At 35.3% G+C, this 25,591-nt stretch overlaps 1 protein-coding gene across 7 annotated transcripts in view; it reads left to right on the forward strand.

Annotated features, from left to right (window-relative positions):
- UBR5 (ubiquitin protein ligase E3 component n-recognin 5) overlaps positions 1-25,591 on the forward strand; it is a 141,362-nt gene that overhangs the window by 110,041 nt on the left and 5,730 nt on the right. For 5 of the 7 annotated variants that reach the window (XM_082364182.1, XM_082364185.1, XM_082364183.1 and 2 more), the window contains 22 exons: positions 1,423-1,546; positions 2,183-2,294; positions 3,250-3,381; positions 3,763-4,024; positions 4,298-4,562; positions 4,735-4,946; positions 7,573-7,803; positions 8,289-8,362; positions 9,578-9,750; positions 9,846-9,959; positions 10,873-11,093; positions 12,526-12,646; positions 12,746-12,850; positions 15,094-15,337; positions 16,776-16,887; positions 17,533-17,677; positions 18,704-18,834; positions 20,219-20,279; positions 22,356-22,531; positions 22,731-22,815; positions 24,207-24,362; positions 24,724-24,837. In XM_082364182.1, the coding sequence (XP_082220308.1) occupies positions 1,423-1,546; positions 2,183-2,294; positions 3,250-3,381; positions 3,763-4,024; positions 4,298-4,562; positions 4,735-4,946; positions 7,573-7,803; positions 8,289-8,362; positions 9,578-9,750; positions 9,846-9,959; positions 10,873-11,093; positions 12,526-12,646; positions 12,746-12,850; positions 15,094-15,337; positions 16,776-16,887; positions 17,533-17,677; positions 18,704-18,834; positions 20,219-20,279; positions 22,356-22,531; positions 22,731-22,815; positions 24,207-24,362; positions 24,724-24,837 (3,370 nt within the window). The remainder of the gene's footprint in view (positions 1-1,422; positions 1,547-2,182; positions 2,295-3,249; positions 3,382-3,762; positions 4,025-4,297; positions 4,563-4,734; positions 4,947-7,572; positions 7,804-8,288; positions 8,363-9,577; positions 9,751-9,845; positions 9,960-10,872; positions 11,094-12,525; positions 12,647-12,745; positions 12,851-15,093; positions 15,338-16,775; positions 16,888-17,532; positions 17,678-18,703; positions 18,835-20,218; positions 20,280-22,355; positions 22,532-22,730; positions 22,816-24,206; positions 24,363-24,723; positions 24,838-25,591) is intronic. The other 2 variants (XM_082364187.1, XM_082364188.1) reach the window with 1 other exon arrangement.

Genomic DNA, 25,591 nt, shown 5'->3' on the forward strand with positions numbered 1-25,591 from the left:
GGAGTCCCCAAAACTTGAAAGTATTTTAACAACTTCTGTTAGGACTGGATTTCAGGACTGTGGTGCTTCATTGTGCCAGGAAGTGGGGAAGAAATTAAATCATGGTGTGAAGAAAACTGAAGCTCATTTCTAAATGGGGAGTTACAATATGTTCTGTGTATTGGCGGTATCCTACCTACTAAGTTCATAACTTCTTAAAGTAACTACTTTGAGAATACTATTGGTCTTGTGGATGTTTGTTCCAGGCTGTTTTTTTAAAGAAGAAATACTCATTGACTGTGGCTTGACATAATGTTAACTTTTATTTTTTAATATTGAAAATGTTGAAATCTTAGTGCTTGGAAATATCCTTATCTATTTATATTTTCCCTTTTTCAAAAATATTAATATATAATATTAGTTTTGGGTATACAACACAGTGCTTTGATATATTTATACTTTATAAAGTGATCACTGAATTAAGACCAGTTACCATGTGTTATCTCTTCAGATTTTCTTTTAGCCTCTTCAATCCACTGTCTGAATTACCAGTTACTTAAATTTCTAGTATTAAACAGCAAATTTCTGTTTATTTGAAAGCAGAGTGTCTAAGTTGACTTTTCACGTGTAACTGGTTTGATTTTCATTTCTCAGAGCCGCTGAGGTGAGGAAAGAACACTATCAGTGTAAACACTTAAAGGTCCTTTCATCTCTTTTAGACTGTGTTTCTTAATCTGTAAATAAAGTATAATAGTTAGGTCACAGGGTTATTAAACAACCATCTTCTGATCTCTGACCTGCATTTTAAACTGCATTCTCTGGTTCTCCTCTTTTATAACGGAGGCATCTGTCCATTCTTGGCTGTTTCCAAGTCACATTTTTAAGAAAGTGAAATTTTGCCACCAGTCATCTTTTGTTATGATTCTATTTTAAAATCATACTTTTTGAACTTACTTTTTCCCCAATACTCATCAGCAGGTCAGTGGTTAATAAGCTGATTGATGCAAAGTAGGTCATGTCAGTCAAGTCTTTTAAAAAGAGTAGGTCACAGCACACTTTCATTAGTGGATGAATGCTGCTTTCAGAGCCTTTGGAAGTTGAAAAGTTTAGCACTGGAAAAGGAAAAATTTTCCCCGTAGAAATACTTCAGTGGGAAGGACTCATAAAAGTATGTGCATTAACACAGATTTGAAATGCCTTACTAAAAAAAGTAAAAACAATTCTGAGATTTATAAGTTAAATCTCTGGTAAAATGATTTCTTTGGGGTTCATATTATCTGATATACCATAGATTAATTATTGTCGGTTTCCAAGAAATTTTAGGTCAGATTTAAAATAGCATCCTAGCAAGTGAATCACGTTGAATAACACTGAGAAGCATAAACGTCTGAGCTGTGTATCAGAGGTGTGGCAGCAGTGTGCTCATAACCTGATTCCTTACAGCTCCAGTCAATCTCAGTCATCCTACATCATCCGGAATCCACAGCAGAGGCGCATCAGCCAGTCACAGCCTGTTCGGGGCAGAGATGAAGAACAGGATGATATTGTTTCAGCAGATGTGGAAGAGGTGGTTTTAATTGTTTTAACTGTGGTAGATGAGAGGCTTTTATTTGGGAGGGAAGGGGAAAGTAGTCACAAGAAGTTTATTAATAATAGCTTAACTACTATTGATAATAATAGCTTACATGTTATATGCTTCCACCTTTTAGACTTTTGTTATATGTTCTCATTTGTGGTTATACATCTTAAAATATGTTAGTAATCCTTGATTTACTGGATAATAAAAAATTAGAAACATAAACCTGTTCTACTTAAGGGTTCATAGAAAAGATATTCTCAATGTTAAAAAAGGTTTTAGTAGTTTTGTGCAATGTATTCGAAGGTAGACAGGGTACTGCATATTTATTATATAAATTTTATAATTGCAGAAGTTTAAAAAAACATATACTCCCAATACAATTTTTATACTTATAATTTTAAGGTTCTGTGTATGGACAGTAATCATAAACTTTGGGATATGTGGGCATAATTTTTGATACCAAAGTATCACTAGCAACTGAAAATTTTGAAAACTGCTTAGTGTTACAATTCCCTATAGTTAGGGATCTTTGTATTTTAGTTTACTGAATGCCGTGGAGAAGTACTGGTAGAGATGTGGGTTTATTATGTACTTTGATGGTCTACAAATAAGATCTGGATTTAGGTTGAGGTGGTGGAGGGTGTGGCTGGAGAAGAGGATCATCATGATGAACAGGAAGAACATGGGGAAGAAAATGCTGAGGCAGAGGGACAACACGATGAGCATGATGAAGACGGTATGCAGGTTATTTGAGAAATCATTCAGTATGAGAAAGTCGGGTACTTTTAAGAGATATTAATAGAGAGAAAAGTGTATTTGATGTGTAGTGAAATGTTCATATTTATGCCAGGGGATTCTGTAGTATCAGAATTTGAGGAGGTAGCTATATACATATGTAGACATAAATATATATACTTTTATATATTTACATGTAGAAAATAATGTATCCTCTTTCCTTTTACCTTTTGGTTTACACTTTCTTCTTAAAAGGCTTTTAGAAATTAAAATAATCATAACCACATAACATTTGAAAATTAGAGAAAAGGAAAATAAATAACCCATAATCCCACCCAGATGCTAACAGTTCGTATTTTCACTTTCAGTCCTCCCCTGTACTGCCCCATTCCCATGCATGTCTTTTAGATATTGTATGTGTAGATTTTTTTTACTTTGTTTTTTGACTTTGGCCTTTTTGCTACATAGTCATCATAACCATTCTTATTAGTAGCCATAGGATGGACTTTTGGGGATCAGCTTTATTGAGGTATAATTGACATACAATAAACTGCACATACTGAAAATTTATAACTTAATATGTTTTGACGTGTATGTGAAATACGAAGGATACACATGTTTATTTAACCTTCCCCTCTTGGAATCCCAATATGTAAAGCAGATGAAAATGGAGCAGTGGAGCTACCAGAGCTCTGTCCACTGGCTGGAGTCCTCCTGCCTAACATTTTTTACCTAAGGCTCTGCAGGCCAGATTTTGAATCTGTGTCTACTGAGTACCATAGTTTACCTGGTCACTCTTCTGCTAAGCGGGCAGTCGTGCATACTCTAGTAGTTATCACTTCTCTCTGCGCCCCCGACCCCTCGCAGTTCCCACCCTCTCGATATTCTAGCTTATCAGCCTGACTTGATCCACAGTGAGTTTGTACCTTTTCTTATTATTTAAATATATTTGCTAGGGAGTGACATGGAGCTGGACTTGTTAGCAGCAGCTGAAACAGAAAGTGACAGTGAAAGTAACCATAGCAACCAAGATAATGCTAGTGGGCGTAGAAGTGTTGTCACTGCAGCAACTGCTGGCTCAGAAGCAGGTATGTTACCTTCTCTTAGCAACTTTCTTGCTTATACTAAGGCTGTGTGTGTAGAATGGGTTAAACTGTGCTCAGTATATATAATATGCACAGGGGTAGCTAACCCTTTTATTAACTTCATCCATTTCTCCATAGATATTAGTGAAGATTATTATTTCAATGACTTTTTTTTTTTTGCTTTTCTGGTTTTTAAATAATAGATTATTTCTAAGGTTCATTTAAGAGTTCTAGCTGAACTATTTCAATGATGGGTTTTGTGGACTATTGGATACAGTCTGGCATTCTGTTTAATATGTATATTTTCCTGAATGAGGGGGTACACTGTAATTTTAGATATCAACAAACTCACAATGATTTTGGTTTTAAACATTAAAAACTTAGGTGCGAGCAGTGTTCCTGCCTTCTTTTCTGAAGATGATTCGCAATCAAATGACTCGAGTGATTCTGATAGCAGCAGTAGTCAGAGTGACGACATAGAACAGGAGACCTTTATGCTTGATGAGCCATTAGAGAGAACCACGAATAGCTCCCATGCCAACGGTGCTGCCCAAGCTCCCCGTTCCATGCAGTGGGCTGTCCGCAACACCCAGCACCAGCGGGCAGCTAGCACAGCCCCTTCTAGCACATCCACACCAGCAGGCAAGTCCGTAAACTTGGTGTTCCTAAGGTTTAAAAATTATGCATGTTCCTCTAGAGAACAAATTAAATAATTTCAGAATAGTTCTTCATTGATTTGCTGAGTTCAAATACAAAATTCTCTTCCCTAAATTAGTGTGGTTTAAGAAAATGCTCATTTACCACATTTACTAATGTAATTGATCTTTTAGTTTATTTAAATATATAGTGTTAGTGAAACACAATTAGCAACTAACATTAGCTTATTGTGGTTGTCCTTTTTTTTTTCCCTTATAGCAAGTTCAGCAGGTTTGATTTATATTGATCCTTCCAACTTACGCCGGAGTGGTACCATCAGCACGAGTGCTGCAGCTGCAGCAGCTGCTTTGGAAGCTAGCAATGCCAGCAGCTACTTAACATCTGCAAGCAGTTTAGCCAGGGCTTATAGCATTGTCATCAGACAAATCTCGGATTTGATGGGGCTTATTCCTAAGTATAATCACCTAGTATACTCTCAGATTCCAGCAGCTGTGAAATTGACTTACCAAGATGCAGTAAATTTACAGGTATGAAACCACTGCAAAGTTACTCATTCAAATATATTTTTTGGCTGTCTGTTATGAGAATTCCAGTATAATGGGAATTAATGTTACAAGTACTTAAATGTCTATATCATACTACTCTATCGAACTTAACTTTATCTGGATAGTTTTAACTGTTTTAGTTTGGTCTTTGTAGAACTATGTAGAAGAAAAGCTTATTCCCACTTGGAACTGGATGGTCAGTATTATGGATTCTACTGAAGCTCAATTACGTTATGGTTCTGCATTAGCATCTGCTGGTGATCCGGGACATCCCAATCATCCTCTTCATGCTTCTCAGAACTCAGCTCGCAGAGAAAGGATGACTGCACGAGAAGAGGCTAGTTTACGAACGCTTGAAGGCAGACGGTATGAAATTCTTTGTTTATGCTTGTATGTTTAGACAGAACCCTTATAGCCTAGAAGTTTAGAGCTTTTTGATTGCTATTACATAAGACCTCACTCTGTTGTAAAGGAGGAAATACGTGCCTTGCATTACTTCTTTTAAATTGTTGTGTAGTTGAAGCAAAATAAGTTATAATCCAAGCTATTTTTAAAAAATTCATTCATGTTGTAGGAATCTGATACTAAATTCTTCTCATTTTTGAAGTAGTTGGTCTACAGCCTTGTCTCATTCCCCAGGCCTCCCCCCTTGAAAGGCATATATTCATAGAAAGACTTATTTTGACCATGATTAAGTATGAATATACTTTGTACTTGGAAAGGAGAAAGTCTGTGTAATTACCTAAGCTGCTCTTTGGTTTCTAAAATCAAATTTCTTTTTCTACCTCCTCCAGCCTGCTGAATCATAATTAAAGTATATTTGTTTATGTATTTATTGTGTTCTTTCTATTCAGTTATAAAATGACCTTTTTCAGGACTAGAAATTAGCCCAAACATTGAACCTAGATTAGTGGCAGTGCTATATAGTGAAAATGTCCCATCCCTGAAGTCGAAGTCCTAGAATTTGTTTCTAGCTTTGGCTCAGGCTAAACAACCTTGCTACTTTGGGTGGACCATAAATGGAGGAAAGACAAGGGTCTAGGAGACTGCTTAGGAAATTTAACAAGACTATGGTTGGAGGCTACAAGAGAAGTAATAGTTACCGAAGTAGGGCAGTGAAGGCCAGTGAGGAGAGAGTGCTGAAATCAAACAGAACTTAGGGCCGTGTTGGGGGATGGAGCAGGGAGGAGACAGAATTTACATCTTCTGAATGTAGATTCTGAATAACTAATATGAAAATTAAAAGAAAAATCTAGAGGAGTAGAGTGGACATACCTGCTTTTTGAACATGCTGAGAACTGGGAGAGGATTTAGTGGAAATGTTTAGTATGCAAAATTGAATGCTTGGCAAAGAGACCTGGATTAGAGATAAAGACTTGAGAGGCAGCAGCTTTCCTGTCCTAGGAAGCCTGCTCCACCAGCAGACACAAGCCTTGTCTTCACTAGGCTAGTCACTACGCCAAAGAACACAGATTTCTGATAATAGATTTTCATTGGTGATAGGGTTCCCTTTTCTGTCTTGCTCCCACTCTGACTCTAATAGCTTTATTGAGATGTAGTTCATATACCATACAGTTCACGCATTTGAAGTATACAGGTCCACAGTTTTGGGTATGCTGTGCAACCATCATCACAATTAATATTAGAATATTTTATTCGTTTCCACAAGAAGCCCCATACCTATTCGCAGTCACCTCTCGTTTTCCCCCTACTTTCTAATCCTAAGCAACCACTGATTTACTCTCTGTCTCTATAGATTTGCCTATTCTGGACATTTCATATAATGGAATCATACAATATGTGGTTTCTTTTGCCTAGCATAATGGTTTTAAGGTTCATCCATGTTTAGCATGTATCAATACATTATTTCCTAGTATTCCATGTCACATTTTGTTTTTCCATTCATAAGTTGATGGACATTTGGGTTGTTTACACCTTTTGACTATTATGAATAATGCTGCTATGAACAGATTGTGTACAGTTTTTTGTGTAGATAATGTGTTTTCAATTATCTTGGGTATATATATCTAGTTGTGGAATTGCTGGATCATATGGTAACTCTCTTTAACCTTTTGAGGAACCGCCAGACTGTTCTCCAGTGTGACTGCACCATTTTACATTCCCAATAGCACAGTATAAAGTTTCTAATTTCTCCACATCCTTGCCAACACCTGTTATTATATGTCTTTTGGATTATAGCCATCCTAGTGGGTATGAAGTGGTTTCTCATTGTGGTTTTGATTTACATTTCTGTAATGGCTGATGATAATGAGCATCTTTTCATGTGCTTATTGGCCACTTGTGTATCTTTGGAGAAATGTCTATTTAGATGTTTTACACATTTTAATTGGCCTCTGTTTTTATTATTGAATTTTATGAGTTCTTTATATAGTCTGGATACAAGTTCCTTTCAGATAACAGGATTTGCAGAAATTATGCCCCATTCTGTGGATTGTCTTTTCATTTTCTTGAAGGTGTTGTTTGAAGGACATACGTTTTTTAATTTGGGTAAAGTCCAGTGCTCTTTATTTTCTTTTGTTGCTTGTGCCTTTGGTGTCATTTTAGGCACACTTTTAGGTTCTCAAAGTGTGGTTCCCAGAATAGCAGCATCAAGATCACCTAAGAGCTTGTTAGAAATATAAATTTTGGGTCCTACCCTAACCCATTCTTACTGAAACTATAGAGGTGGGTCCAACAACCTGTTTTCACAAGCCCTCCAGGTGATTTTGGTGGACACTGAAGTTTGAGAACCATTGTCTCTGGGGAAGGAGTACCTTCTGCCAATCCAGAGGACACTGGAATTTCTTTCCTTTATAAATGTATACAGTACTGTAAATAATATACAATGGTTATATTTCTAAGGCAGAGCCCAGGCGTAATGAGTTTTTATTTATGGATAGTCTCAGTTCCTAATTTTGCATATTTATAACAGTGGTAAATTTCACATTTGTGTTCTTTTTGTAAACATCTTCATTTCTTTTTACTCCTATAGACGTGCCACATTGCTTAGTGCCCGTCAAGGAATGATGTCTGCTCGGGGCGACTTCCTAAATTATGCTCTGTCTTTAATGCGGTCTCATAATGATGAGCATTCTGATGTTCTTCCAGTTTTGGATGTTTGCTCATTGAAGCATGTGGCATATGTTTTTCAAGCCCTTATATATTGGATTAAAGCAATGAATCAGCAGACAACATTGGATACACCTCAGCTGGAACGCAAAAGGTAGCCATACTTGCCGTGAGATTGTTTTAAGAAATACTTGCTGTGGTCTCCATTAGTACATTGTCTGATTTTTGGAGTAAGGAGAACATCGCAAACAGGAACATTTCATGTGGGCAGGTGGGCTTGAGTCCATCCAGCCGCTCTCCAAAGCTACTCCTCACTTAAAACATGAAACCTAAGAATCCAGTTAAGCTTTATGCTTTGAGGTAGTTTGTCCTGATTGTTTTATCATGTTTTCTATTAGAGTTTGTGTAAGCACTCACTATTTCTTGGTGTGATTAGCCTTTTGCTTCTGTTGAACCTATTTTGTAGTTGTAGTACATTTGGCTGATTAGTCTACCATTCCCAGAGTCTGAAACTTTATCCCAGTGTTTGAAATTGGTTAGATACTAAACTAACCTTTCCAGTATTTTTTGCATCACCTTTGCTCCTGTTCATATAGCACAAAATACTTCATGTAAAATGACTCACTTGTCTTTTTAAAGGACACGAGAACTCTTGGAACTGGGTATTGATAATGAAGATTCAGAACATGAAAATGATGATGACACCAATCAAAGTTAGTGTACAGAAAATCTGCTAATCTACTTCAAGAAATGGCTGCCTCAGTATTTCCCCTTCAAGCTTTTTAACTTCATTATTTTCTGTCTGGGTGGGAATTTCTCTTTTCTTTTCTATGTCCCGTTCCTTGCATTTTCTGTCCATTTTTCCTTATATATCCTTGCGTTAATTACTTCATAAATAAGGATGAGTTAAAGAAATATTATAAACTTTTCAACAGTCAATATTTTTCTGTTTTGACGTTGTATCTCTCCTTTGCATTTCTATTAATTTTATGTTTACCTTTATTCTTAAGTGTGTTGGTACTATGTACATTTGAATAAAGTCTTAGCAGAACCTTTGCTAATATTGATGCAAAATAGACTGAGTCAAGAAAATGGAAAATATCAGTTATAACTCCCTATTTCATCAAAACTCAACAGTTAATGCAATAAAAAAGAGAGAAAATATTCCAAATTCAAGAAATTTGGGGATTTTCTACACTCTTAGTTGTAGCTTTCAGGTATAATTTCAAGTAGAATTAAAATACTTTTCCAGTGGGGTCAGATAGTCCGCTTGCCTGTTTCTTTTTATCACGTAGTACTTTGTTTAGGCCTGGGAAAGACAACTTAACTTTAACTGCTATTTTTTGAGAACCCAGCCATAGCTCACTGCTATTTTCACAGCATACTGTAAGCACTGACAAAAGTTTTATTCCATTAATGGGAGTTGGTGCTGGTGTGCTGATTTCCTGTTGGGATGCATGAGCTGCCCAGACATTCCTCTGTTTATCTTCTTATAGAGGAATCAGAACTTAACAAGTAAGCAAATGCTCAAATTTTAGCCCCTTTTTTGGAGTCATCAGTGAGCCAGGTCCTGAACATGCTTAGGAAACTAGCTATATTCAGGTCTAAATCTCTAGAGAGAGAAGAGGTGGATGTGGGTAGTGTCTGTCCAATACAAAATGGAACAGTATTTGTTACTGCTAATAGTTTTTGCAAGTTTTTATTGTGTTAAAATACACATAAATGAAATTTATCATTGTAACCATTTTAAACCAGTATTTTGAATTACCACTTTAAAATATCAAAATTTTGGACTATCAACTTGTTTTCGAGTGGCATTAAAATTTTATAAAGAGATAACAGGAATTTTGGATTGAGCAGATGTAGATCCTTTTACCCTTCCCCAATAATTAATTTTTTAAAAAAACATTTTATCTCTTTATGTTTAGGTGCTACTTTGAATGATAAGGATGATGACTCTCTTCCCGCAGAAACTGGCCAAAACCATCCATTTTTCCGACGCTCCGACTCCATGACGTTCCTTGGGTGTATACCCCCAAATCCATTTGAAGTGCCTCTAGCTGAAGCCATCCCCTTGGCTGATCAGCCACATCTGTTGCAGGTGATTCACATAAACCAGCCTTAAGGTTTCTTTTTGGTTGAATTTACTTTTTTAAAGTGTTCAATGTAACTGTAATATTTTTATTAAAATTCCAGCCAAATGCTAGAAAGGAAGATCTTTTTGGCCGTCCAAGTCAGGGTCTTTATTCTTCATCTGCCAGTAGTGGAAAATGCTTAATGGAAGTTACAGTGGATAGAAACTGCCTTGAGGTAAGATAGTAAAAATCTTCGCAATGTAATATTTGTGAGTTGAATGCTTATCCCAGCATCTAGTTTTTTGGAAATGCATTCAGAATATTATATTTACCCAAATAACAGAAGTATCAGAAATTCTTGCCTTATGACATAATTAAAGGAATTCCAACACTGTCATTAGTCTGCTTTGAGACTAACTTGCTGTGTTTGCCTGTTCCGGAGTTGATTGTTGTAATTCTGCTGAATATTTAAATTTTTGTACATATGAGCATATATAATATTGGCTTGTAACTTTTCTTTTTGAGTCTAGAATGGGAATAAATAAAGTAATATTAATGATGATGCCTAACATTTGTTGGATAATTCTATCTCCTGGGCACTGTCTCAATTAATCTTCACAACCATGTTGGGTAGAAAACATTATTATCCTGATTTTATGGGTAAGGCTTGGAGAGATTACATAAATTTCACGTGGGAATGTCTGTTGTTATACAACTAGTGAAGTGACAGATCTAGTTTTTAGATGAAAGTCTGATTTGAGAGCCTGAAATGATACTGTACTGTTTCTCCAGTGAAAAAGTAATAACACCATTTAAGAGCAGGCATATAGAAGACATGTACTTGAATAGAATTTTCTTTATTATCTAAGTGATAAAGGAGAATGTTATGTACATAAGACACTTAAGTAACCATAGATATTATAAAGATACTTATAAAAGTTCTCTGAGGCTGCTCTGGTAAATGCACTGGAATTGGTGCTCATCCATGGGAATCAGATAGACAAGAAATAGATTGCATCTTTGTAGTTGAAGTGCCAGAAGGGAATTATTTAACTGCCATGTGATCTCTGTGGAGTATTAGTAAGTTGAAAAGGAAATCTAGTCAGTTTGTTTTTTAATATCTAACATTTAAATGTAAAAATTCATAGGTTCTTCCAACTAAAATGTCTTATGCTGCCAATTTGAAAAATGTAACGAACATGCAAAATCGGCAAAAAAAGGAAGGGGAAGAACAGAATGTGGTGCCAGAAGAAGCTGAGAGTTCAAAACCAGGGCCATCTGCTCACGATCTCGCTGCACAGTTGAAAAGCAGTTTACTTGCAGAAATAGGACTGACTGAAAGTGAAGGGCCACCTCTTACATCGTTCAGGTACTTGCTAAGTGAAGATAGTTTTTCTATGCTATTACTTTATGGCTATTATAATTTTTGTAAGAGTTTTTATTTAGAAAATTTATAATTTTCTTTGTATTTTATTTGTATATAAATAATAGGATGAAATATTATTTGTGTTTTTCTAGTTTATAATCAGATATTTAAATATTAGAGTTTTCTGGATTTTTGTTTTTTTGTGACTGTTTTGTCATTGATTGGCATTCTGATTTTCTCCTTTTACTGAAGAAATTCTGACTCTGTTTTTAACGTTCAGTACTGAATTAAAGTATATATCCATGTCAAATTGCCAATTATACACTTGTTAGCAGGAGCTCAGCTATGGGAGGGGAACATGCATGTGAAAAAAAAAGAGCTTTATAGATTTGTGACTTTCACATTTGTTTGGGCTCACTCCTTTGCCAGGTTCACATTTAGTAAATCTCTTGCAAGAGGTAGGTTCTTTGCTTTCCCAGTAAAAATTTGCCCAGTATATACTGTGACTCAGTATGGCTAATCACCTAATGATTTGTTGAGTGTCTGCTTTATGCTGTATGATTTTTGGTTATGTAATGTCAGATTTTTTTTTTTTTTCTTTTTGGTTTGCTTAGGAGGAGTTAAACTAGTTTAGGCAACTATATACATCTTATGTACACAGTCTAACAACCATAAAAGGCAAGGAAGAATTAGGGACTGGGATGGCCCAAGCTTCCTAGAGACAATATGATTTGAGCTGAGATAGTTCGAATGTGTAGAAGCAGATAGATTGAGGGAGAGAAGAATTAGAGGTAGAGAGACAAGCTATTACTCCTTCTGGCTAGTTGTTAAAAAGGGGGCTGAAGTAGAATATTGCCTTTGGGGATGAAAAGGAAACCATGGTTAGGAAAAGAAAACTTATGAAGGACTTGATCACTCTGGAGGGACCAAGGGAAGAATAAATTAAAATCTGTTCAAGTCCGTGCAGTAGGAAAATAGGTGGTACTATTGAAAGAAATCAGGAGGCATTGTCACTGTGGTGAAGAGGCCATATTCAGTTTCACCATGTTGAGTATGAGTTAAGTATGATTGAAGTGGATATATTTCACACAATGAAATTCTGGTCCATTGTGAACTAAAGAGGGGTCTGGGAATCATCTAGTGGAGACAGACATTGGACTTCAAGGAGAGGAGGTAAAATTAAAGATGAAGAGAGAAGCCAGCTGGGGGATGTGTATCCTTACGTAAAGGGCAGAAGGAATAATGGAGTAAAAATAAGAAGTTCTCCAAGGAACGAGTAGCTATAGAAAAGTTCTCCATTAGAGAGGATGTGGTTTTGAATTACTTAAGATCTCAGAATATTAAAAGACCAAGTAATTACTGTTATTGACCAGAAACCAGGAAATTTTTAGAGTTGCCTAAACTGCTTCCCCCTCTCCCCTCAAACTTCTTACAGGCCACAATGTAGCTTCATGGGAATGGTCATTTCCCATGATATGCTGCTAGGACGTTGGCGCCTTTCTTTAGAACTGTTCGGCAGGGTATTCATGGAAGATGTTGGAGCAGAACCTGGATCAGTATGTATTTTGAGCACTTTACATTCTATTCTGCCGGATAAGAACATATTTCAGAGAATAATTCTGTCATGCATTTGTTTTGTTGTTGTTTTTTTTAAGATCCTAACTGAATTGGGTGGTTTTGAGGTAAAAGAATCAAAATTCCGTAGAGAAATGGAAAAACTGAGAAATCAGCAGTCAAGAGATTTATCACTAGAGGTAAAGGTATTTAGATTTTCTTATCCTATACATATAGTATGCTATTTATATAAAATTTAAAAACAAATAACAATTTTGTTTAGGGGGATATATACTATGTAATTAAAAATTTAAAGAAAATAAATGGTAATCACCAAATTTATAGTAATGGCTATCTCTGGCAGTTGATTTCCCAATGTCCTGTAATGATGAGCAATGGGTTTGTTCGTTTAAGTATCATTATGAACACATGGATTAAAACTGGATGTGCTTCATTTCATTGATGCTCAAATTATCTTTTCTGTGGCTAGCGAGAGTCCAATCTTTGACAACTTCCTTACTTTTTGATATGTCTCATTTTCTGTTATTTTCTGTCACAGACCTTAAATCAGCCATTTCTTCAAGAAGCCCTGCTTCCTTTTAGCAGGAAATTGTATTTTGAGATTATAATCTGGGCTCTAGGTTGCTCACTGCCTGTTGGGTTTGTCATTGTTTCTAGGCCCTTTAGTAGGAAATGCTCCTTCAAAACAGGAAGAAGAAAATTATTTCATGAGTTCATACTGATACTCCTAATTCAAATTCAAGATTTAGGACCACAAGTTTGTTTTATTTTCACCTTTTAGTCTTTACTTCCTTTCTTCTGAACTGAATAATATCCAGCTTCCCAGCAACACTGATAAAATTACTCATTTGCTTTTATCCCACACCATGCATACAACAGTCTTAGAATCATAACATCAACACCACTACCAACAAAATTATTATTGAAAATAGCTTAAGATTTATTTGCAGTTTTTGTTCTTAGAGCATATCCAATTGGAGATGTACAGTCAAAGTACATTGTTTAAAGTCACTTGAAATAATTCCTTTTGTGAGGCTTTGCTACCTACCATCTCATCTCCACACAATTAGGGCCTTTCAGTTCATTTTGCTTTCACTTTTTAGGGATTGCTCTCTCCTTTTTTTGACTTTGTTATGTTTCATAATTAATGTAAAATATCTACAGTTGCAAGGTCAACTCTGTAGAAGAAGGTTGTATTCAGAGAAATCTAATTTCCATTCCTGTCTCTTACTTTGTATTCCCCCTGCCCCCTTTCAGGTTTTTGTTTGTTTTTGTTTTTAGCTTATTTCCCTCCCACTTTCAAAAAATATATAATCCTGTGTGTGTGTATTCATTACGCATCTCTCTCCTCCACTCCCACCCTGAGCATGCTATTATACATTTTACTCCATCATGCTTTTCCCAGTTAACAGTATATCCTAGAGAGAAAGCCATGGCTATATATAGAGAGAGATGTTCTGCCTTCTTTTTTTCCAGCTACCTAGTGTTAGCACCACATTTTATGGCTGTATCAATTTTTTTCAACCGGTTTCCTTTTGATAGACATTTGGGTTTGTTTCCAGTCTTTTGCTGTTACAAATAGAGATGTGATGAATAGCCTTATGTGTGTTTCTCTATTTGGCTGGCGTGTCTGTGAGATAAGATAGATAGACATGGGTCAAAGGGCATGTGTATATGTAATTTCAGCAAATATTGGCAGATACCGCTACATAATGTCTGTATATTTTTGCACTTTCAACATCAACACAACAATGCCTGATTTTCCAAAGTCTTGCCAGCAGTTTGTTGTCAAATTTTTAGATTTTTGCCAATCTGATAGGCATTATGTATAATTTAAATTTGTATTTCTCTTATTATGAGCAAAGTTAAACTTTGTTTCATATATTTCATATATTATGGCTGCTTCTTTTTCTGGGAACTGTTTGTTGATATTTCTTGCCCATTTTTCCTATTAAAGTGTTTTTTCCTCAATTTTTTTAGAAATGCTAAGTGTATATATACACTACGCATGAATCTTTGTCGGTAATAGAAGGTGCAAATGTTTTTCCCCGTTTGTCATTTTTCTTTTACTTTGCTATGGTATTCTGCCACCAAAGGAATAGCCTATGATTTTTTTCTAGGATTCACTATTTAAAAAAAAAAAATTTACACTTTGATCTACTTGTAATTTATCCTGCTATATTACCAAATGAGTAGACCTTTTAAGAAAATGTTATAATTGAGTTAAATTCCATTATCCTGATTTAATGTAAGATATTCTTGTATGATTCAGAGTGTTATTTGGAATATAAGCTTTTGAGAACCCAAATACTTCGTAGCTATTTCAGCTGTCAAGGAAAAGCTAAACTTAGATTTTCAGATTTTACATAGAAAAATTTCAAGGTGGTTTCCAACACTGAATTTACTACTTTTTGTTGTGTTTTAATAGGTTGATCGGGATCGAGATCTTCTTATTCAGCAGACCATGAGGCAACTTAACAATCACTTTGGTCGAAGATGTGCTACTACACCTATGGCTGTACATAGGGTGAAAGTTACATTTAAGGATGAACCAGGAGAGGGCAGTGGTGTAGCACGAAGTTTTTATACAGCCATTGCACAAGCTTTTTTGTCCAATGAAAAACTGCCAAATCTAGATTGTATCCAAAATGCCAACAAAGGCACTCATACAAGTAAGTACTCTACAGGTAACAAGCACATACAAATTCTTTCCTTGTTTAATGGAAACAATGATAATCACAGTTATATATGTTTACAGTGGGAGAACGTTAATGTATATTTATACTTTTATACTATTTTATTCTAGATTAATGATTTAATCTTGTTTAAACTACTATAATTGACAATTTACCAGTTTGCTCTGTTACTGCCACACTTATTTTCATAAATGGCTGTGATTGTACTATTTTTTTCCATCTCAAATTACAATGTCTGGGGAGTGAGAGGTTTAAGATCTATGGTAATATAAAAATTCAAAGAGCAAACTGCAGGATTTCCCCAATCCCTGTATTTAATAAGTAGAGATACTTAGAAGAAAATGCTATTGTCTAGAACAGTGCTTTTCAAAGTATAATTTGCAGAGTTGCTCCAGTCTCCAGTGAGATGGAGCTTGCAACCAAACGTAAGTTGGCTGTGTCACCAACTTCACTGTTTAATTTAGCAAGACTTTGTTTTTTGGTAATAAGGTTTTCTGTATTAACATCCTGGTGTAAGCTCTGCCTCCTTGAGGATCAGCACTTTGGGGTTAGGATTCTTACCTGATTTTCAGGATTACAATTAGCATATTAAAAAATGTGTGAAAACTACAAAAGGTTGAAACAGGGGGTTCATGTAAGGTAGGGGCAGAAGATCGTCAGTCTTGTAGGTGGATGGATATAGTAATTGCGGGAGAAGGAGTTACTAACAAAATCCTGTGTTTTACCTAGCTGTAGCTGTATCTTACTGGGGTTCTGTAAACTGCCACCATAAAAGCTGACTGAGGTCTGGAAAAAAGCTGAATGAGCTCTGGAAAGAACTGAGGATGAGAAGATGGGGAGAGTACCTCAGCCTTTCATCATTAGTTTCACCATTTGACTTTCTATAGTCCTGTAATAAAAAGAAATTGTCAAATGTGAATGAGGAAACCCGGGAAGTCATGACGTTTCAGAAATAACTTTTCTGCATACTCTTTAGGAAACCATACCCTGGTTTATGCTTAAGGTTTTAAGAATAATAATAGCTGGGTGGCTATAATGCCTTTAATGCCAAAAACTAAGAATAGAGAAGATGATACTCAAATATGTAAGAAATCTCAGCATTATTTATGGTGGAACTAACATAGCCCCAGTTGCTACATATTATTTCACAGCTTTGACATGACAAGGGGATAAATTCATTAAACAAATACTGAGTGAACATTTATTACCTACGAGGTTCATTCTACAGAATCACCCCCAACCCTCAAAACCATACGGAGAGTGACAGAAAGGTACTTACACAGATGATAAGGAAGATGATCTACAGTTGTCATGTTCTTACTATGTTTGTCTCATGTCCTCACATTGACTTTAACATTTAAAGTAGCTGCATTTACATTCATCTAAACAAAGTGTATTTCATATTTTTTTCCAGGTTTAATGCAGAGATTAAGGAACAGAGGAGAGAGGGATCGGGAAAGAGAGAGAGAAAGGGAGATGAGGAGGAGTAGTGGCTTGCGAGCAGGTTCTCGGAGAGATCGGGATAGGTGAGATAATTTTGCGTCTTTTATTGAGTACCATCTTTTTGGATGAATTGGAGGTAGGCCTGTAAATAAGAGTCTCAATTATGGACTTTTAAAAAATGAAAGTTTTAATAATTGGATATATGTATTGTAACTAAAAAAGCCTAACCAACTGTTATTAAAATATTCTGCTTTAAAAACCCAGAGGCAGTTGAAATTATATTGGCTTTTTATTTATCCTGCTCAAGTTCCTAATTTTTTGAAATTTTTATTAGCTTCATATCATGCTTTCCTAAATTTGTTTTAAAATTTTAATTGTGGCAGTTGTGTTATTTAAACCTCTAATTTTTCACGTGTTAGGATGGGTAGCATTTTACTTTTGACTAAAATTTCCAGTAAATATGGGTGGGCTCTTGATTTCTGGTATTTTAAGGTCCTGTTCCCTTAGAATCAAATTAACCTATGCATTGCAGATTTATAGATTTTCAAGTGACAAAATCTAGATAATCTTTATTTCCCCACCATCATTCTTTAGGCATTCTTCCACCCTGGTACCATAACTGGAGCTAACTGTATGCTCTGGTTTTCCAACTTTATTACTAGTTGCACTGATATTTTCATTTTGCAGACAAGGGAAATGAAGTTGTAATAGCTCTGTTCACCTTTCAGGGATTTTAGAAGACAGCTTTCCATCGACACCAGGCCCTTCAGACCAGCCTCTGAAGGAAATCCTAGTGATGATCCTGATCCTCTGCCAGCACATCGTCAGGCGCTCGGAGAGAGACTTTATCCCCGTGTACAAGCAATGCAACCAGTATGTATGGTGTACTTAGCTGCCTCTTAACTGGCTGTGCCATTTTTGGTTTCCAGTTAAGGCTGGTATTTTAAAAAGTTGCCAGCTGCTGGAAAGCCATGTGGTTGAGGACTGCAATAAAAAGGAAGCTTAGGGAGGGAAAGAAGCAGGACTTACTGGAGAGTAATTGTATATAGCTTGATGTTGTTTTTACTACCTGTGCCAGGTTGGCATTCTACCTAGTAATTTCCTTGTGTGCTAAGGAATTATCTGTGCATTGTATTTATTTGTACCCTTATTTGTACAAATTATTGTTACTTTGCAGCTAGAACACATTGCAAATAGTGTATTTTACTCTTTTTTTTTTTGGAGTAAAATTGCTTTACAGTGTTGTGTTAGTTTCTGCTGTACAATGAAGTGAATCAGCTATGTGTACTTTACTCTTGATATGTATGACAGGAAGATTTTATTTTGAATGTTTTGTCAGAGGTTTCTTTCATGGAATATGAAACATAACCTAGTTGTGTTTTTTTGTCTTTATACATAACTATATGTACATGTTATAGCAAAAGAATAGTAAAACAGTCAACCAATTAATTATATTTCAGTGAATCCTTAGCCTTAAATATAGGCATCTTTTTCTTTCTCCTTCTCCCTCCTTCACTTCTTACCTCCCTCTTTTTTGCTACACTAAATGAAAAAAATGTTTCCAGTTCTCTGATGAGGAAGGGAAAAAAATGAAAATTGAGTATTTTTATGTTTACTCATGGGTATCAAAAACCTTTAAAAAAGGCTTATCAACCAATATTAAACTAGCTTTAATAAGACTGCTAGTGCATAGACTATTTAATTCCCTACCAGAGTTTTCTATAATTAAGCTTTCAATTTAATAAAATCCATTACTGGTTCAGAATTTTTTTTTTTTTTCTATTTGTTATCCAAGTTTCTTACATTTTCTTCTTCTTTTTTTTTTCTGATAAAAGATTGCTGATTTAGACAAGAGGTTTCAGAGAGTAGAGGCAAGTAACATTTGTTTGGCATTTACAGGCATTTGCAAGTAAAATCACTGGCATGCTGTTGGAATTATCCCCAGCTCAGCTGCTTCTTCTTCTAGCAAGTGAAGATTCTCTGAGAGCAAGAGTGGATGAAGCCATGGAACTCATTATTGCACATGGACGGTAATGTATACAACTGGGAAGACATTTTAGTTTAAACATCAGCTACTTTATTTTTAGGATGTGGCTGTCACCATATCTTAAAATTTATACTAAATAGTACAAGACTTTAAATGGCTTTTAAAGAGATGGCTTAAAATCCATGAGTGAGACAGCTGACTTTCACATGTATTAGAAGGGCAGAATTTTAGCAGTCACTTTAGGTTCTGAAGATTTTTTACGAACCTTATTTAGTAACTAACTTATAAAGAAGTACATCTCATTCTCCACGTGAATACCCCTAATGGCAGAGGCCAAATACCTCAAGAAATTGGGTGTAATCCCTGAGTCCTTGCAATAAACATGAAATTTCTTTTAGACCTCCTGATTTATCTTAAAAATCATGCAAGTTTTTGCTTTCTATTGTGTAGTATATTTGTTTTAATATTAAACTTGAAAATATCTAACAGTTAAATTACTTATCCTTCCTTTCCCCAGGTGACAGGTAAAAATGACAGGAAGATATGCCGTACTTAATCTGTGCCCTACTGGGGCTACTCTAATATCCAGTTTAAGGCTTTGAAGTGTTATTTTAGATGAAAATGTCTGTTTATTCTTCTCCTAGTCATGTTATTGAATGAGGAACTTAGATTAGATATAGTCCTAGAGATGGATAAGTGGGTAGGTTAAGCCCTGAAACTAAATAGCCACTTACCTATTCCAGCGATTTACCTGTCTCAGAGCCTTTGAATGGTCCAAGCCAAAGACTATTGCTAGAAGTTTATTTTCTTTGCTGTTACTACTATTTTTTCTTCTCTTGACTTTCATGTACTATGTCTTTATTCCTCTTCCCTGTTTCTGGAAGTATCAACACACTGATATAGCTTAGCCCATTATAGAAAAAGTTGCAAATAATGTGTGTTTTTGATAAAAAAGATATTTGTAAATATATGTAAGGGTTGCTAATTTAGAAGTGTTTTCTATTGAATGCAAGAATATATAATATTGACTGCTTTCACCTGGCTTTATGGATTGAACAGTGAATTTATTAGTATTCTAGAATAATTAAATACCCTAGAGCATTTGATTGCTATTGTGGTTGCTTTCTGAACATTTTTCTGTTCTTTTACAATGCTTCCCCTGAGCTCAAGTTTCAGTACCCCTATGAAGACTGCATTTATTTTGTCTTAAATCAGGTAGCCTTTAGTTCATTGTCTTGGATCATACATGAAGCATCCTGTGTTTTTGTGTATATTATTGACATTTCTGTTCCTAGAACTGCATTAAGACTAGTAAGTGTCCTAGATATTTATATATTCTTATAAATTTAAATGCATATGGTTTTCTCTACACTAAATTCTAGAATTTCAGTTATCTGAAATGTGAAAGGTTGTTTGTTTGTTTTTAGGGAAAATGGAGCTGATAGTATCCTGGATCTTGGGTTATTAGACTCCTCAGAAAAGGTACAGGTAAGGGATGTTTTTGTACATGTGCTAATAATAAGCACTTGGAATTTAAGTTACAGAAGGGAGAGGAAAGCATATTTACAAAGAAACTATGTCTTTGTAAGTAAAATGCTTGATTACAGTAGAGGGAAAAGCAAAGATAAGTATAAAGGTGTCATATACAGAATCAAGTAATAAGACTGGTTGAGATAGGGTTCAGTGTAACCCCACTCACTGGCTGCCTCCACTTGAGCACAGGCTGAATTAAGCTTAAATTAGAGATGTCATTAATTAATATCAGAGAAGGAGAGCAGTCCTATGGATTCCTAGGTCTCCTTCCTCAAGTAAGCAGCAGAGATCCAGAGAAAATGTGACATACGGTATAGCAGTAAGAAGGCTTTTTTAAAAGTGCATGATGTATTTCAATTTGTAAGCTACCTGAGAATTTCAGTGCCAGCCAAGATATAATCTTATCTCTTTCACTGACTACAACTAAAGACTCTGGACAAAATACAAAAAGGAACTGCTTGAGGATTCTGAAAAGTAAACAACAGCACACTGATTGGAGGGAAGTCAAAATTTGAAAAACTGTTATTTTGAAGCGTTGTTTCAGGCAGGACAGTAAAACTGGTCCCCATTACTCCGTCTTAACTGGAAGGTAGTACATGCTTTAAGAAATAAACTATAGTATAATCCACTGTCCAAGTCCCAGACTATCCCATATGGTGCATATGCGGGGCAGACCCAATAATATAATTAAAAGGCTTTGAAAACTTAATTGGTAATGGAACCACTGCACACAGAAGATGACACTTCCAAGCTGAACATAACCAGGTTATTGCCTACCAAAGCCAAAAAACATCAACATTCTCCATATCATTTTAACAAGACCCAGAGTTTCACAACTTAGTATTCAACATGTCCAGGATACACTCCAGAATTATTCAACATACAAAGAACCAACAGAGACTCACTAATTCTCCTGGGAAAAGAACCAATAGATGCTAGCCTTGAGATGACCCACTTGTTGGAATTATCAGAGACATTATCTCATGTTCTGTGAGATAAAGGTAAATAAACACAAATGAATGGAAAGGTAGAGGTTCACAACAGAGAAATAGAAACTAGAGAACCAAGGGAAAATTTGAGAAAGTACAATGTATGAAAGAAAAAATTCACTGAATAGGTCAATAGCAGAACAAAGATGACGGAGGAAAATTCATCAGTCAGTTTGAAGATAGATAGAAATGATCCCTTCTGAAGAATAGAAGGAGAAAAGATGTCAAACAAACAACAGTTTTCAGAAACCTGTTGGACCATATCAAACATGCATGTCATTTGGAGTACCCAGAAGAGGAGAACGAGATTGTTACAGGAAAATATTTGAAGAAATAATAGCTGAAAACTTCCCAAATTTGATGCAAGACATAGATTTATAGATTCAAGGAGGTCAGTGAACCCTAAAAAGGATAAACTGAAAGAAAACTGTGTCTCGATACATAATCAAGCTGCTGTAAAACTAATAAGGAAGCAAAGAATAGTGCCTTACATATAGATAAACAGTGATTTGAAAGGCAGTGGATTTCTTATCAGAAACTGTGAAGGCCAGAAGACAACAGAGAGCATCATCCTTAAAGTGCTTTTAGAATTGTCAATCCAGAATTCTATATCCAAGGAAAATATATTTAAGGAATCAAGGTGAAAGAAGCTACCAGAGTTTCATTAAGTAATTTTACTTAAATGGATAGAGAAGTTAACAGGCACAAGCTGTGTATATCACAATTCTGAAAGAATGAATTAAATTTATTTACATTTGAATATGAATGTGGCTTTACCTATCGAACTTTATATTTAAGTGATTTAGAGAACCAGTTCATATGTTTTGCTGTTAAAAATCAATCTTGGGTAATGTCAAAAATATTACTGTTAGTTTTTTTGGAGGGGGTATCCGGATTATTATTATTGTTAATTTTAAAGAGAGTTATAATGGCATTTTTTAATAAAAAATAATCCTTTTCTTGTAGACACATATACTAAAATATAAACAAACAAATAAATAAAATCAATCTTGGGGCTTAATCTCTGATACTCTATTATTAGGAAAACCGAAAGCGTCATGGTTCTAGTCGAAGTGTAGTAGATATGGATTTAGATGACACAGATGATGGTGATGACAATGCCCCTTTGTTTTACCAACCTGGAAAAAGAGGATTTTATACTCCAAGGCCTGGCAAAAACACAGAAGCAAGGTTGAATTGTTTCAGAAACATTGGCAGGTAAAATAATCTTGTATTTGAATTTTTTAAAAATTTCAGTTTATGAGACTTCCTAAAATATATTAGTTTGTAAAATGTGTATATGCTCTACTATAAAAATTTCTCAACATATTTTATGTATATTACGTATGTGTGGGGTGTTATGTGTTCTAGAATTATTTTTGAATTTAAATACTATTTGCTTGTTTTTTATTTTTAGGATTCTTGGACTGTGTCTATTACAGAATGAACTATGTCCTATCACATTGAATAGACATGTGATTAAAGTGTTGCTTGGTAGGAAAGTAAGTGATTTGAATGAACCTAACTGCTTTTACAATTGCAAAAAATTTGTTTTATAAAATAATTATATATATAGCATTAAATTAGTATTAAATTTTAAAGCATTATAGCCATTATAAATCATTTTTAAACATTTAATGACATGGGGAAAATCTGAATACATGGAGGAGAGAGCATAGAAGAATGGGTGACACACAGGTGGGTTTGGAGGGTTTGACAGACCTGGATCCTGTTGCAGACAAATCCCTTGACATTTATGGCATATTTCCCCATTTATAAAATGGTAAAGAAAACAGTATAGTGCCTGGCACATAGTAAGTGCTCAGTAAGTTCTAGTAAGTAGTGGCAATAGAAGTAGTATTGTATTGAAAGGAGCATTCCCAGTTTCAAAAATATACATAAGATGTAGGTGGGTAGAGGGGACAAAAGGATGTAAGAAAATATAGCATAGCATGCTTGATAATTATCTCTGGGTGACAGAATTAGCTTATTTTCTTTATGCGTTTTGATAGTTTGACAGCTGGTACATTCCTTTACGACGGGGTTGGGGGAGAGAAACGACATCCTTTAAATTAATGCATAATACTAATTATAATCACAAAACAACAAAATATTTTACAGTCTTTTCTAGTGATGCACAACACACATCTGATATGATTAGCATTGTTAAAGCTGTGGTCTGTTAATAACTTTCTTTACTCAAACCCATTGGTGAATATTATTTTCTATTATTACAGCATATCATACTATGATACATATCTTTTCCTCTTCTTTTTCTTTTAAAACTCTGACTCTGTTGACTTCTTAAAGTGTTCCAGCTAAAATGTTCTTGTGCAGAGAAAGAAGAACTGGACTTGAAAGCTCAGCAACATAGAAATGTTGAGCCTTTAACAGGGTTTATGGAAAAGATTATGGAATCAAATAGACTCAAGTTTAACCCAATGATGTGACCTTTAGCAAGTTACTGGATTCCTCTGAGCATCAGATTTATCATCTGGAATTAATAACCTGTATTTTATGATTATTGTCAAGGCTAAACAGGATGTGTATTTAGCTTAGGACCAGTTAGTTGCTCGGCATAATCACTTTGCAATAATTAGTGCTGGTTTCTACAAATAAATTACTTCACAACTTAAAAAAAAAACTAGTATACTCCTGGTTTTAAATTTTTTAAAAATGCATATTTTTCATGCTTTGAAAATTGAATGTATTTATCACAGCCAAAGACTTATTAAAATTTTACCTCTTTAGATCAGTTATATTTAGTGGAAGATAAACTGATAAAGAATAATCTTCAAATTAGATAAAATTCTTTATCATAGATTTCAACTTACTAATGAATTCAGTTAAGATGTTTCTTTCGTAATTGATTTTCATATGATTACTTTCTTAGGTCAATTGGCATGATTTTGCTTTTTTTGACCCTGTGATGTATGAGAGTTTGCGGCAACTAATACTTGCTTCTCAGAGTTCAGATGCTGATGCTGTTTTCTCAGCGATGGATTTGGCATTTGCAATTGACCTGTGTAAAGAAGAGGGTGGAGGACAGGTAAAGCAAATGTGTGGTTTTCTGATCCTGGCAGGAGAATTTGGTTAGTCTGTTGTGCTTGACATATAGAAAAACAATTTAGATAAATAGGGACCAAGAAAGACAGACAGACACACACACACACACACACACAGAGAGAGAGAGAGAGAGAGATAAAAGACACAGTAGGAGATGGAGAGTGAGACAGACTGAGAAGTCGAAGAGTTTATAGTTAGGCCTAGAATGTTTGCATTCCTTAGATACTTGTCAGATACAGAATTGTCTTTAGATTTTAAATTTTTAGGAAATTGTTTTATGAACTGTTAACTTATTACTGCTTTGACAAAATCGCTTTCAAATGGCACTGCTAAATTTTTCACAGGTGGAACTTATTCCTAATGGTGTAAATATACCAGTCACTCCTCAGAATGTGTACGAGTATGTGCGGAAGTATGCTGAACACAGAATGTTGGTAGTTGCAGAACAGCCATTACATGTAAGTGTTTTCTGGAAAATGTCACTTGATCTGATGAGGCTATTTGTGTCTTCTGTGTTTTAAACTAGCTCACAGTGTATTCAGCTTGCTTATAAAAGGTCAAAAATTTTAAACCAAAATGAATTTACATACAATGTAAATTACACATGAATCCAGACCTTTCTTTTGGGTAAAACTACTTGGAAAAACCATGTAATCATCAGAAAGTAGATTTGGTAAGGATGCTTTGTGGGACTAAAATGACTACTGTTTTGGGGGTCCTGCAACCACCCATACCTCTCTCTGGTGACTCACTAGAAGAACTCCTAGGACTTGGAGGCAGTTGTACTCATAGGTATGGTTTATTATAGCAAAAGGACTCTCACAAGGGGAAAAAAGTACATCAGACAGAGTCTGGAGGAATCCAGATACAGGCTCCAAAGTTGTCTCTCTGGGGGCATGAGCTGTCACAAAGAACATACGTCTTCCTCCAGCAGTGAACTACAGCAATGCATGTGCAGTGTTTGTGTTTAGGGAAGCCTGCTTAAGAGTCACAGTGCCCAGGGTTTTTATTGGAGGCCAGTCCTGTAAGCAGTTCAGACCCCCTGAGGAAAAACACGTGTTCATCATAAATCACCTTCTTTGCACAAATAATCTAGGCAAGCTGGTACAGCAGGGTTTATTGTCCCAGGCATTCAAAATAGCCACATCAGTTAGTAATGTAAGGAAAATTCTAAAAACCAAGGACCATTCATTCCTCCAATCAGGCTCTTCT

Source organism: Balaenoptera borealis, assembly GCF_965194805.1.
Source record: "Balaenoptera borealis genome assembly, chromosome: 17".
In the NCBI taxonomy this organism is placed as follows: Eukaryota; Metazoa; Chordata; class Mammalia; order Artiodactyla; family Balaenopteridae; genus Balaenoptera; species Balaenoptera borealis.